Source organism: Convolutriloba macropyga, chromosome 4 (assembly GCF_964194025.1).
Source record: "Convolutriloba macropyga chromosome 4, txConMacr16.3, whole genome shotgun sequence".
Classification (NCBI taxonomy): domain Eukaryota; kingdom Metazoa; phylum Xenacoelomorpha; order Acoela; family Convolutidae; genus Convolutriloba; species Convolutriloba macropyga.
This window is the reverse complement of record NC_134471.1, coordinates 32,135,753-32,151,041: the sequence shown is the minus strand read 5'-3', so window position 1 is coordinate 32,151,041 and position 15,289 is coordinate 32,135,753. Positions and strand designations below refer to the sequence as shown.

At 33.8% G+C, this 15,289-nt stretch overlaps 2 protein-coding genes across 7 annotated transcripts in view; one reads left to right on the top strand and one right to left on the bottom strand.

Moving 5' to 3' along the window:
* The window catches only part of LOC142337623 (ubiquitin-conjugating enzyme E2-17 kDa-like), a 461,614-nt gene that overhangs the window by 83,763 nt on the left and 362,562 nt on the right, over positions 1-15,289 (top strand). The window lies entirely within an intron of this gene.
* Positions 1-15,289, bottom strand: part of LOC142337620 (glutamate receptor 1-like) — an 82,011-nt gene that overhangs the window by 30,850 nt on the left and 35,872 nt on the right. For 5 of the 6 annotated variants that reach the window (XM_075386981.1, XM_075386987.1, XM_075386982.1 and 2 more), the window contains exons 11-15: positions 12,695-12,949; positions 7,206-7,350; positions 6,150-6,280; positions 3,202-3,299; positions 1,161-1,359 (exon numbers count right to left, since the gene is read on the bottom strand). In XM_075386981.1, the coding sequence (XP_075243096.1) occupies positions 1,161-1,359; positions 3,202-3,299; positions 6,150-6,280; positions 7,206-7,350; positions 12,695-12,949 (828 nt within the window). The remainder of the gene's footprint in view (positions 1-1,160; positions 1,360-3,201; positions 3,300-6,149; positions 6,281-7,205; positions 7,351-12,694; positions 12,950-15,289) is intronic. The other variant, XM_075386986.1, reaches the window with a different exon arrangement.

Here is a 15,289-nt window from a genome sequence, read left to right as displayed (position 1 = left end):
TTAGTGGCAGATCTTGTTGTAAAGATCTCGTCCTTTGATTATCTTTTTGTCAAAAATGTTGGTCAAAAGACATTTAAGTCAAAAATATAGATGAGCGCGGGTCGGAACATCATGTGCGAACGCACATTAACGAGCCGCCTTGTTTATTTTATAAACTTCAACTACAATTTTCTCACGCGAAAAGACAAATTCACTAACATTGATCCAATAAAATTTTTTTAACAATACGAGCACAACGGAATAAAAGAGAATGAATGGTATCACAAATATTGATAAAAAAATAAACTTTGTAGATATTATTGATGTTAATGTAATGCGAAATAATATTATCAATCGAGAGCGCAACAACGCAAAAAATAAGACAAACGCAAAAAAAAACAAAAAACTCAAAGAGCTCGAAAAATTCAATGTTCACTAGAATTTCGAAATTGGCATTTCCAATAAATCAAGCTCAAAAAAATCAAACAAAAAATGAATATGTGTCCAGGACTAATGTTAACTGTTCCAATTTTAAATGAGGAGTAAGTTCTAACATATGCAGACCAACTGTACGCCAACAACGTTCAAAACAAAAAAAGTGGTAAAATAAAATTTCAATTAAAAAATACTCTTTAGAAAACTAGTGAACAAATCTCAAGCCAAGCACCTTAGAAAACTTTAAGTATCAACCAATTATGAAAACTAATCTGGGACTATATGAAACTGAAAATAAAACTAAAAAATCACCAACTTTTTTGCAATTAAATGGTGTTCAAGTAATAAAAAGCATGGCCCTCATCCCAAAAACTTTAAAAAGGTTAGGATGTGCATGATTAAAGGGAACAAAGGAATTGCAACTATTCACCCCAGAATAAATATTTTAAGAGCATCGCAGTGAAAAATCAGATGAACAAAAAATCGGGCAGAAAAAAACCCTGAATACAAGTCAAATATCCACTCGTGATTTCAAAAAAAAACTAGATCAAAAACCTTACACGAAATGATTGTACCTCGTCAATGAAACCATAAATGATCATGAATATGGTTTATAATAAGAGTCAGTGCGTTTGAAATTTTTACAAAATTAGATATGGTTAGTAATATGCGTGGAGAGGGACTCGTTAAGCTGACCTCAAATCAAACTTGCGATGCTGACCTCAAAACAAACTGGTTAAACTGACCTCAAAGAATCCTCTGGATGATCCACTTCCGAGGACTCCGTACTCGATGGCAGTTTGTGCGGCTAAGTCCTCTGCACCCTTGATGGGAGTCTTCATCCTGTCTGCTGTGAGGAAGGCGGCCAGGTTGGCAGTGTAGCTGCTGATGATGATGAGAGTGAAGAACCACCACGAGGAGGCCACTATCCGACCAGGCAGGGAGCTAACACACACCAACCACTCAACATATATAGTTTTTAAAAATCTCCTTTTGGCCTGATTTGGACAAAGTCGTTTACACTATTCGCCAGAAAAAAATGGGTTTTATTCAAAAGGAAATTGGCAAATTTCAACAAATACGGCTGCTCACTTTTAGTTCCCTGCTGGCGATATGTATTGAAAAACACAAGAAGTACTGAAAGTAGTGAAAATTTAAACTTTTTCAGTTTAAATTTCAGTTCCCAGTGCCTTCCAACAGTTTGTCTTTTTCTTGAGTCTTGAGCCAAGAGAATGTGATTGATATTTTTCGCTGCAAATTTTATGCAAAAAGGTTTAACCAAAAACTTTGATTCTGTTTGATGGTTCTGATTTTGGCTTAGGGCTTTTTGTGATTCATTTGTGCCTTATTTTTACTCATTAGCTTAACGCATTTTCCTTCAAAGCTAACACGGGTTAAATGGCGCTAAAAATGAAGTTGAAAAAAAACAGAAAATGTATACAAACATTATGTGGCCAATGTCCGAAAAGCCAAATTTCATATTCAGTAGGTTCAGGCGTTTTGTGGAATTGAGCAATCCAGTTTTTACGATTCATATAACGTTTTAAAAATGGAATATAGTAAAGCAAAAAAAAATAGTTTGAAAAAAAATTACTTATATCTTGAAAAAAGCGTACATTTTGTCACAAGTATTCCCAGATGAACGTATCCCATTTCCAAAACTTCAAACCTGTAAATGTTTTTGTGCAAAATGGTAAGTGTAACAGCAAAACTGACAATTTAGTTCTTAATCCGCAAGTAGTATCGAGAGGGAAAATTCTGAAATTAATCACCAAATGTAACCTTCACTTCGCTCTACTTGATACGATATTTTTAATTGGGACGTAAAAATGCCCGAAAAATAGAGTACGTATTCCCGACAAAATTTTTTTGATTAGATTAATTTTTCCTCCAATTTAAAAACAGCAACAAATATTTGATACAAGAAATACATGCAACCTGTTTACTTTTTTGATTTTTTTAAAAACCATATTTCGAATTCTACCATTTTCCAAAGGGGTATCTCAAACTCAAAAAACTTAGTAAAAAAGAAAACCATAATACTTCAAAACTTCTTTTTCTTGAGAAACAAAACAACAAAAATTCTCATGAAGGAGACATTAATTTTTACAGCAGCAAGTTTTCTCTCGTTGAAAATTATAAATATGTTTCTTTCAAACCTCTTATTTTTATCGGGTTAGTTCTTCACTTTTCTTTTTGTCAGGAAAAGTCTGAATTTTAAACATTCATCCGCACATTTTTATTATGCTAAACAACGCTTGCCAGGAAAAAAATATTAAAAAGATTGAGGAAATAAATTGGGGCAAAAATTAGATAACTAAAAAATTTCGGTCTTGGCTTTTTCTCGAGACATAAAAAATCTGAAAACTTATCTTGTAGTATTGATTAAGTTTTCCACGATATTTTGAATGCTACAAGTCTTTCATATCACCACAAAAGTTTCGAATTGGCCAAAATGGACTGAACAAAAAAGCCAGAAGTCAGGCTAAAATAAAATTCAAAATCCCAATTTCAAATTTCAATGACCACTAGTAATTAATTTCGGGAAAAACAAAAATTTGATCGGAATTTGGGTGACACCAAAATTTAAGAAATGACAGCAATAAAACAGAGAAATAATTGCAGAATGATTTCATTTTGTTCTAAAGAAAGCTTCATCATTTTTTGATCATCTTTTGGTTGTAGTCTGTTTGTAGAACTTTTGTCAAAATTTTTTCTTCGCGTTATATCTGATCATCTGCACTCATTGTTTGCTCCAAACTTCTCAACAAGGGTTAATTGACTTACTTTGGGCAGATGTCGCCTCCTTGTTGCATGAACGAACCGAGTGAAAACCAGAGACAGTTGATGATTCCAAACGTGCTCTGTTCTTCAGATGCACCCTTCTCAAACACAAAGCAGACCATCGAACAACACAAAAATTTATCTGAAGGTATTAGAATAAGGGTCGAAAATGTCAGTGAGTTTGACAAAAAGTGCATCAACAATGCATACAAACATAACCGACTAACGTCGGACGAATTGCTCTCAAACGACCGGCGAGCGGTTGGCTTCGTCAGTAGCTAGGCACGGTTTAGTGAGGCTAGCTTTAGCTTAATTGAAGGGGCGTAAGTGAGCGCAGCTGGGAGGTAAGTGAGCCCCCGTTTTTGTGGACGGAAAGTCAAATGCGTCAGACAAAAAATTGGTCAAGCGAAAAATTGCATAAAAAAGACCGACAGGACAAATATAATTGCTACAAACTTCGTTTGAGAGCAATTAATTAAATTAAACTCGTTGCAAGCGTCTACAGGTATCAAATCATTGAGTTCTAGGAACCCTACCCGGGGTTGTTACAGGGCGCATCTTAAAATGGTAAAATTTTCTAGGCCCGTCTTCGAAACTCTGAAAACTACCTCCCTCCGTTTTTCTCTTTCATTGAAAATATTTAGCTCATTTTAAATGTAACTGGATTCCACGTCTATCGTTCAGCGCTCAGACTAATGGAAAGTGATAGCCACTTCTACTTGAAGCCCTCGCCTATTTTAGGTAGATTACTATTTTCCAGATATGAGCTTCAAATATTTCATCTATTATGGAAGAGGAATACACGAACACATATAAGGTTAAAAGCACAAATGAAAAATATATGCCTTAACATATGAGTTCAAGAGGAACCATGCAAACACAGTAACGTTCCAAGTGTCGGGCGTTAATTTAGTGCTGAAGAATTACTTTGGTGTATTGTCAATTATGATTGATTACGATTTTTATGATCAATTTTATCGATTACGCATAAAAAATTAGAGGATTATCTACACTTAATAAAGACGGTCTATTTTGTTAGCCTACTTTAGAATAACAACCTACGTCAACGATCATACAACTTTCTTTGATTTTGTACTGGTCATATATGACTCTTAGTAACTATGATAGGTGATATATCTTTTGTATGATTTCGTGGTAGTCATACAAGGATCATACAAAAATCAAAACTTAATCCCAAAAGTCTTCAATCGTTATGCCCTAAGTTATGGATGCCGAAAAATTATTAATTATCGATGCAAAACTTTGCCATCATACTAAGTAATATATGATTTGCAGGATTTCGCACTACTCATATAAGGATGAAACAAAATGATGACTACCAAAAAAAAACGGGGAAAAAAGGCAAAAAATAAAAAATTCTTTGTAATCGTACTAGGTCATACATAATTTCTATGATATCCTTGTAATCGAGTAATACACCAGCAGAGTATCAAATTGAGCCGTTTTCATCATAAAATTTTTTATCGGTTGTTTAAACACGGCCTAATTTTCTTGAAATCAGTATTACCGCTTTGTCAAAATCATTTTTGCCGTTGTTCCATTAAAAAAATAGAATACATTGACAAAAACGTCTAAATCATATGTAAAACATTGATTTTTAAATAATTTTTTACAATTTTTCCCATTATGACATAAAAGATATGTGTCGAAAAACAGAAAATGTTTTTTTTTCTTTGACCTTCTTTGCATATTATTGGCTGCTATATTAATACTTAAGTATTAAATTGAAACTGACTGGGCATTATGCAATCAGCCATAGACTATTATCTGATTACCGATTATTATGTTATGTTATAAAAAAAACAATTTTCACAAACATTATTATGAAAAAATTATTGATATGAAAAATGCATGCTCTGTTTGTGTTCGTTAGTTAGACGGCCAACTGTCTCAGTAGTAGAAGAAAGAATTTGTTTTTTTGGTGGTGAAGAAAGAAAGTAAGTGTTTTTTTCTGCAATTAGTGTCTGCTATTAAATATGATTATTTCGGTCTCCAGTTGTATGATGAAGGGTTCAAACATAAAAAAGGTACGGGGAGAAGCTGATGAATAATGCATATCAATTTCAATAGACTAGATATTTTGAGCTTTTCAACTTTGTCATTTAAGTTTTTCCGTTTTTTATGAATACTTGATTTTGATCTATTTAATAATTAATAAATTTATCTTATTTTTACATTAAACTTTATTGGCACCTGTTCAATTCAAGGTGAAAATGGTAAGATTATCGCTCAGAAAAGTTTTTCTATTCTGAGAAGCAATTTAAAAGAACGAAAAAAATTAAATAAACAAATTGAGGACATTTTTTTATGAATGCGGCATTTAAAATGTAATGAAACGATATTTTTCTGTATTTCAGAAATATTTAAAAGCTAGTGGCATTGATTTCAAAAACCAATTTAAAATCAATCGAAGAAAAATTAGCTTCTTTTCAGAGTAGATATTATCTTTGTGGAATATAATTACGCCTTGGCATGACATTGTGCAAAGTGAAACCCTAAGCAGTTTCAATTTTGAGGTAATTATGGAAATTTGAACGCTACTTTTCGCCACATCAAGCGCTGTTCGCAGTGTGCATAGTTGAGTGCTTAAAAATGGCCACCGTCTCTGATATTGGGTTCATCTTGATACTGGTAGACAATTGCAATGGTGCGAGCAAATTCTGCAAAAAAAGCTTCCCTGAAAACTAATGTCTGCAGATTTGTTACACCAATTTGCAGAAAATGCCTTTATAAACGCTTTTATAAACAAACGGATTGAGAAGACAAGACCCTAATAGTATGGGTATCGAAAATCTAGGCAAGTTCCCACTTTATTCTCTATTTTCACCCATCAATTTTGTCGTTTTTGTCACATTAATTTAGTTTACATAGGCAAAAAAGTTGTAAATTTTTTCCTCGTTTCCTTTGCCTTTTAAATTTGCCTTTCTGACCTCATTTTCAGCGCAAGAGGGATCGATGGTGTCGCTGCCTCCGGCAGAGAAGCGACTGACTAGAAATAGCACGACACTGACACTCACATACGCCAGCAGACAGCACATCCAGATTTCGTTTGTTAGAGGACCTGAAACCCCCACTCATCAATTATTGCACTTGAAAAATTTGCCTGCCCTGTATAAACGCCATAAAAGAATAGTTGTAATATGCAAAGTGACTTATATACAAAAATTTGATTAGCATATGCGCGAGTCATTCTTTATGTTAGAAAAAAAAACAAGACATAATAGGCGGAAACTGCTGGAGGCTTATGGACTAGATAATATCCAAATATTTACAACACCGACATTTTTACAAAAAACGCGAGCCCAAATTAAAGTACAATTTAGGAATCGATCTACTTCCGATTACATTTGACGGAATAAAGTAGTCAGGTGTCCGTGTAACGCTTGTCTTCAAATTCAAAAGAGTTAAAATTTACACGCAAAACAAAATTTTCTCAAAACTTTAACGTCATTTTTTTTACAAATTCGGATAGGGCTGATTCTGCGAGCTGAAAAGCAGAATAACGTTTTTTGAAGTGGTCTAAGTCATAGATCTGGTACGCCATAAAATGAGAAAAAAACTGGGGCCTAATATAATCTGAACACAATCCGATCCGTCAGTTTTTACGCATTTTTCTGAAAAACATCTACTACCTGGAAGACAATTTTTAGGGAAACTTGGAAAGGAGACGTGAAACATTGCCAAGTGGGTTTTTCAGTATCAAACGTAAGGGTTAATTCGTGCATCATTTCCACGCTAATGTTTATAAATCACTGCTATTTTTTTCCTCAAAATAGGTAATTATTTGAACCTTAATATAATTGGCGATTCTGAAATAACGGATTTCTGGTTGCTTTCGTAGAGCCATTCTACCTTCATGCTTTGTTCGGCAAAAATTATATTCATATATAACCCTCTACAACGCCTCATCAGCTTTCATATCGATAATAACTCAAAATAACTAGAAAAAAGTTTGACTTGATAGATAGATACATAGAATAGCTAACCAAGGAATGAGAATAGTCCGATCTTTTTGGGGGAAGGCTCTCTCATCATGATAGATATGCCGAGTGTCATGTATGGCTTGGTGAAGTCAACCACCTGTTGTCTGCCTGAGTTGATGGTCAGGGGGGCCAGTGCCACATCTGCCTCCTGTGACCAAACACAACCAATAAAGATAACGTATCATTCATAATTTTTTTGAATCTCAAACATGTAAATTCGAATAACCCCAAGGTTAAAGTTACATGTTGTAATATTATAAATCAAACCTACAACATCTTTCCCTTGAATAACTAAATATAATATTTAAAAAAACTAAGCTTCAGTTTCTAGTTTTCGTGAATTATTTTATAAAAATAAATTTTTGAAGCCGTCAATTTTTTTGTCCATTGGAACCCGTTCATGTCTTTTTTGCATCTCTTCCTTTTATTCTTTTTTAAAATTTTTCTTTGATTTTTCCTTTCTCAGAGCTCTTGGAAGTTTATTCCATTTCCGAACGAAGTTTCTTATAGTTGAATTTTGACTCCATTTTGATTTACTTTTTGTTGTGAGAGAAAGTCATATGTACAATTATTTAATATAAATTCAATGTCTCCGATTATTTTTAATTTGTTTGTCTTGTAGGTTTGTTTGTTGGACAAAATCGAAAAGTCTATTTAATGAAGTTTTTCCTATTTGAAGTTCTGTGAGAAGTATTTTATTTTCAAGAAGTAGATTATGAGCACTATCATATTTTTTTTGAAAAAAGCAAACTTTTATGCCCCATCTAATTTGTTTGTTTATTCTGTCAATTGAGTAGGATGGCAACTTTAAAAAAAATATTGCACTAAATTCTAAATGCGATAAAACAACTGATCTAAAGAGATTTATTCGAGCCTTTAAAAGTATTTGATTGTGTACCGAATAAACTGATCTGATAGCTAAAGTCAATTTGCTGATCACATTTTTAAGTTGTTTTCGGTATGTCAACTCTTTGTCAAGAATAACACCTAACCACTATTTATAATACCTAACCATTATTTCTGTTTTCCCTTCATTTAGAGTTAATTAGTTTTGTTTCATATATTGTTCAGTTTTTATCAATATTTTTCAAGCCTTGGCTTCTAAACACTGTTCATTTTTTCATGACATAAAATTGCTGTGTCATCTGCAAATTGTAAAGCATTCGAATTTTTCCCTATGTCCTCACCGAAGTCATTTACAAAAGCTATGAATACTAGTGGTTCTAGTACAGTACCTTGTGGAACACCGTAACTTATAGTTGTCCAGTCGGATTCAGCTATTCCGTTTCTAACACACTATTTACTGTTAATTAGAGACGACATCAATGGGATTCTTACGTTTTCTCCAAAACCATATTTTTCAATTTTTTGAATGAAAATGTCTAAAGATATTGAGCTAAAAGTTTTCGCTAAATCCAAAAAAGATTGTTAAGACTATATTTTTTTTTCAACGTAATGATTTATTTTCTCTGTCGGGCAATATTTGTATGAAGACACGACTTTATTTTTTGGAAACCAAATTGATTTTTGTTCATTATTTTACTCATATCTAAATGTTCCGAATTTTGTATCAAGAGAAGTCCTTCAAAAATTTTTGATAAGGTTTGAGTGACCGAAATAGGTCGATAGTTTTCAGGGTTATGCCTGTCGCTTTGTTATAGATGGGAGTGACATAGGATTCTATTAAAATGTCAGGGAATGTGTTTGCGTTTATAAACTGGTTAATAGCAAACTGTTAATGGGTTCCAATGGACAACTTACAATCTTTCAATGCCTCGGATGGTATATACATTGGTGCAGCTGATTTTTGTGTGGGTAGTTTGTCAGTTACTTTATATAGTTCTCTTCTGGTTACCGTCCTGAAAATAATTTCACTTCCCTTAAAATTAAAAGATAACAACTTAGGAGCAACTATTTCGCCCTTGTAAAGTCCAAGACGGGCAAAACATTTATCCAAACATTTAGCAATGCTTTTTCATCTGATTTTACGTTATGGCCTTATTTCAGCTTCGCAATTTTTTCTGTCTGTTTGTTTGAGTTAATTTTGTTTTTAATAAATTGGCCTTGTTTTTTGAAGTTGGAAGATTCTCGAAAAATTGTTTTGTATAATCGTCAGATGGTTTACGTAATTTTCTATTAACAATGTTTCTCAGTACTTTTTAACTGTTAAAGAGCTTTTGGTTATGATCATTTTTCCATTCTTTGAACACACGATGCTTTTTATTAATGAGACTACGCAGTTCTTTTGATAGCCATTTTTTGTAAACACCCAGTACATTTATTTCATTTCAACAGAGCAAATTATATAATTCAGTTCTGCGTTATTGAGTTGTGTGCATCATTATTCCAACAGTTGTCTTGTTTTTTTTGTTGCCAACATTACCGACTGTCCTGTCTGTGAGCAGTGAACTATGGCAACAATAAAAGTTTTGTATTTATCGTGCTATCGTCTTTTGTTTGGGAGTGTCATACAAGGTTTTCGTTTCAGCTGCATAGTACAGATTTTCTTATTGTTTAAGTCTCCTAAATCAAATAAGAATGTTTAATAGAGAAAGATTCAGAATTAAAATCCTAGATTGAGAACAAAAATTGAAAATGTTTTTGAAGTAGACTTTTTATTTGAAGTAGAAATAAGCAGGTAAAAATCAGATATATGTGTTATCACAAAAAAATTGCAACAGCAGTATAGATGAAAACTTGAAAACGTATTATCTGTGGAACGTAGATTCTTTTCAAAAAATTTGATTCAACTTAACCATCTTGCTCTTATGAAACAGTTTTACCACCCGGACTCTAGTCTCGTAGTAAACTAGTACTGATTCATGAAACATCAAAAGTAAAATGCTACATCACTACTGTTTCATAATATTCTAAAGGTTTTTTTGCTCGAAGACGTCGCAGAATAATCTCACACAGCGATTTTTTCCATGAATTTCGCATGCACACTCGGTTTTGATTCCTCTCTCTGTTCAGAATTTCCGAAAAAATTTCCAAAAATTTCCGAAAAAAAATGAATTTTTGGACGATGCAGAAACATGATACTTGCAAAATGCGCGGGAATTTTGCATAATCAAAGGTTTTTACAGACAAAAGCCAGTAACTAACAAACTGGCCAGTTCAATAAACCAGTAGCTATAAGTTTAGCAAGAATTTTCAGTTTGTTTTCAGGTTGTTATGAACTGATATGTTTTTTCAGGTATTGTAATGTGACATCCAGATTCTGCTGAATAGTAGTAATAGTAGTAGTAGTAAAGGACTGGGTCTTCTTTAACCAACCCCAGCACAATTGAGGTATAATTAATGCTTAGTTTAATGAGTGGTTGAGTGTGTGGGGGGTATGGATGTTGGGGGGTGTGTTTGGGTTGTGTTGGGAAGCTATTATGTGAAACAACAAAAACAGGTTGTAATATCTCGAGGTTGCCAATAGTAATAAAACAAACTACAAAAAAAACTAAAACTAAAATTCCCGCAAACTAAAACTGACAATTTTCTTCATGTTTTTAGCAAATTAATTACCCGGTTACGGATGATCTTCTGTTTAGAGATTCGAAAAAGATAATTTTTTAACTGTCCAGAAATAACTAATAATGAACTTTTAAACTATTCAAGATTGTTTCAGGCAAGGAATTTTTTTTTCTGAACTTTTCTCTTGCCAGGGTAAAAAGTGACATGATCGGAAAATGGTCATAGGAAAATTACAGGACCGAAAAATCATGATTCAGTACTGATGTACTATGGAACCTCACTCTGGGCAGTCACCGTGTAAACAATTCAAGGCCCACTTGCTGTCCCAGTTATTGTCGCGCCTTCTTGTTAAAAAATGAATGAGAAGACATAGCCAGAAAGCTGCCGGAAAAAAACGGCTGCTGAGTTCATTCGTTGAAATTTGTTGGGGTTGAAACAGATTAAAAATACAAACTGACAAAAAAGATACAAATTGATTTTTTCAAACATACAAAAAGTGTTTTAATTTGATGTGCATCTTTGTTTAAAACATTCAGATTCACACTTTAAGATACCGAAAGTCTGCAGTGCCAGAAGTTAAAAAGCCAGAAGTTACTACTTAGCCAGAAGTTGACTTCCGTTGACTGTCGTCATTTTAAAACGCGAAAAAAATAATATCGCCTGTTATTAGGTGTGGAGTTGGTAGTCTGCATCTTGAGACCCAAAAGACCACTTACAGAAAATAAACAAATATATATAATGTTTTGACGTTTTTTGCTTAATTGTTTCTTAAAAGTTCACCTTTCATTCGATATCTAATAAATCTGTTTCACGATTTTGAGCAATTTGTTAAAAACCAATAACCGCTTCGTAATAAATTTGCAAATTTATAATAAGTTTTACATTTTCGCGGAGTCTTTATAAGTACATAGAAAGGGAAAGTGAAAGGTTCTCCGAAGGATTTTTCTTCAGTTTTTCCTCGATAAATCAATTTTTCCTCGAGAGCGACTTCGGTTTTCATTGAGTTGTCAAAAAGTTTAAAATGCCACCGCGACTATCGAGTCAATTTTCCTATAGTTTTGATCCCCACGCCCTATTTTTTGGTTAGGACAAAGTAAACTTACAAAACTTCTTTTATAAATCACTTAATTTGTCAAAATTATATCTGAATCTGACTTTTTAAAACCAATCTAAAAACTAAACAAAAATTCACAGCACAGTGAGATATCAAATACATCTGTCACTTCCTCATATTTTTCTGTGGTTTGCAACTAACCATACCGACTGTTTCCTACGTTTAAAAACTAACATACCGTATCTAAGAAAACAAACACATCAAATATAAGAAACCGAAAACACCAACGATTAACTTTAGTTTAGAATTAATCATACCAAATCTAAGGAAACGAACATACAAAAAATTTCCTACTTTTCAAACGGAATATACCGAGGATACCAAAGAAAAAAACGTAAAAGATTTCATTGTTTTTGTCTAGCAAAAACCAGGCATGCCGAATATTTTCTTACGTTTATATACGACAATTTCTAAACTAAGGAAGCCACAAATCTTGATTGAAGAATTCTTTGCTGAAATCTTGTTGCGCAAAAACACTTCTTGAGGCAATAATTGACTGTTTTTAAATTTTTCTAAGAATCAGGAATGATAGTAGTTGTGAGAACGGTGCTGAAGACTTTTAGTTTCCAGGCTGTACTTTCTACCTATACGGTCATCAAGGTCGGATGATGCGTTTCATGAATTGACAAGGAAAAACGAACAAGTTGGAGAGGGGTAAACCTTATTTTTGGTACTCGTTTTCCATTTCTTGGACCGTATAATAATTTAAAAGTTTGACCCTTGTTTTGTCCTCTCAGTAGATTTCTATAGCGGGTTTTATTCAACATTTTCACGTGAATAATTTAAGCGCTTTCCACATAATCGCAAAGGAATGACCTGAAAGCGTAGGCAACTTTCTTTGTAACTATGTTCAAATCAGTACAGGTAGACGCGTGTAATAAGTCATTGTTATGGCAGACAAATTTAACCTTACCCCTCTAAGGAGCTCCCCAATCATGCCGTTCCATGTGCCATTCTCGCTCATAGCCCCGTAGCCGCCATCCTTGACAAACTTGATATCATATGTGACATTCGGCTGGGGTTTCATGATCTCCCTGATCAAGTCTATCAAGAACCCTTCCATACAATCCATTCCCAGCTCCTGTCTCCGAGAGGGTTCACTGTATATTTCCTGGCAGTTTATCTTGTCATCTTTTGTTGTTTGTTTCACCATCACGAATGGCTCTGACTATACACAAACAATTACAAGTTAGATTTCAAGTTCAAACAAACTCAAAGCTAATTACAGATCAGAATAGCATTAATGGTCAGACTATTCAAAATGCAAGTTTTGGGTTGCGGTGTTGTTAGGGGGTCTATTCAGGTGCAACTACTGTGAAAATGGACCAGTACTGGATTCGAACCAGCATCTCTTAATTGCAAGCCTAGTGTGCTACCCAATTACACCAACTGGTCTTAAGCTCTCGAACTTGGGCATCTCTTATAACCAGTTCTCACGTTCTTTCTTGTCCCTCAATGCTTCATTTCTCTAGTCAAGTACGTTGAACAAGTAAAGCTTCTTATCAAGCTATGTCAAGCTTATCTTATGCACGATTTACATTAGGTTGTTCTCTCTCAACCTTCTAACAGGTGTCTTGGGTAAGTGCATTCTTGGTTATATGGAGCAGTTGCTATTCAAATTCAGGCCACAGCCGAGAAGCGATAGCAGAGATGTAAGGTGTGAGATTCACAAGCCAGGGGTTGAGAGTTCAAGCCCCTGTCTCTACGAAGCTGTCCTCTAACTTAACCAAAGTAGGTTGATCATATCCTGACCGATATTGGTTGCAATAATGGTCCCACTTGAAAGTTTCAGATTCAGAAAAAGTGGCCGTAGTAGCCAACAGAGAGCAATGTTGCTCAAAATAATAAATTTTGCAGGTTATTAGTATTCTGAACAAGCTGTTCCGTTCAGAAGCAACAAAACCCCTTGACAGGTCATCAACAGGTCGCAATGGCCCTACTCAAGCGATGACCAGTTGATCTAAAAAAACGTTTGAAATGTGGCGCATGATACGGTGAAGGCAGGCGTGGCCTACTGCGGATCCGTTTCTATTGCGGAGGAACCACGAAAAATAAATTAATTAAAACTCCTTGCCAAAATGGGACAGTTATCCGCGATACACTTGCTAGATTTTAACTTTCATTTACAGACTTCTAAGTTCGATAGTGAGCTCGTTTCCTTAAAAAATGCTAAAGAATATTGCGAGAAAGTCGATAAACTAACTTCATTTAATCAATCTTCATTCCACCTCAAACCGTACATTTTCCCGTTTTTGTCAAGGTTTTTCCGCAATTAAAAGAGCAGTCAAATTGGCAGATAAGTTTAGAGGGTAGTTTGATAACCAATTTAACATCTTTAATAACGTCGACTTTGTGTAAAGCCAATCTAGCGTATCATGAGACTATCAATCAATTGGCGTGTTTTCGTCGGAACACTTTATAAAATTAGTTAGTTTACTCCCATGTCTTGCCAAAAATTTTAAATATTCCATTTAAAAAGTTGCAAAATCAGAACCATGTGAAATTCTAGGCTTAGAAACATTAATGCAACCTTTCTCTGAATTTTTGCAATAATTGAAATCTTATTTAGAAAAACATAGACAGTCGTACAAAAATCAATGAGAAACTAAAGCAAAAATTAAGAGAATCTAGAATGAATGAAACAAATCTGACCAATTATTAGAAACATTGTTGCTTTGTGTTTGAAATTATATTTAAATTCTTTAAAAAAATAGATTTGTAATTCTGTTTAAAATGTGTTAAAAATGTTACATAACAAAAGAAAACAAGACAATTCATGCGCGTTTGTCCAAAGCACAAACAGTTCGAGCATGCATCTGAAGGTTTTCAGCGCTTTAATTTTGCTTGTGAAAAAGTTTTTGGCGGAGTTTAATTAGTGGAGCATTGCAGAGGGTAATATCGTACCAAATTAGACAGCTTTTCTCGCAATCTGCGTCTTTTGTTTGCCATATAAGAGTACATCATAGCAATATCGTGATCAAAGTGTGGGTTAATGAAAACCTGCCTCCATATCTGGAAATTAAAAAATATGGGAACTCTTAAGATGCACATGATCAGAAAATCTACATTTTTTAGTATTATTATTGTTTTGCAAAACTTTTTTGCGTTCTGACAGCAGAGTAACAAAGGACAAGCATTTTTTTATTTTGTTGGTCAATCACGATCAATACAATTTGTATCTTACTACCGTGAGTAACCAGCCAGTGTATTCTAGTTCTGAACCATTACAAAACCAGTATATGACACGGTATACTAAATGGTACTGATTAAGTGAACCAGTCTACTTCAAATCCAATTCTTCTTCAGTATGCCCAGTCAAAAACTATAGTTTTCTGTGGTCTGTTCCTAATAATTTCAGCAAAAAATTTTCCCTAATTAACATGAAATTCATAAACTTTGTAAGCGTGACAAACAAGTAAATCTTTGGGAAATATGATTTTGAAGTGCATTGAGTTATAGTTTTTAATGCACTTTTTATGTTCTTTGCATATTTTCCAAAGTTTCAGGT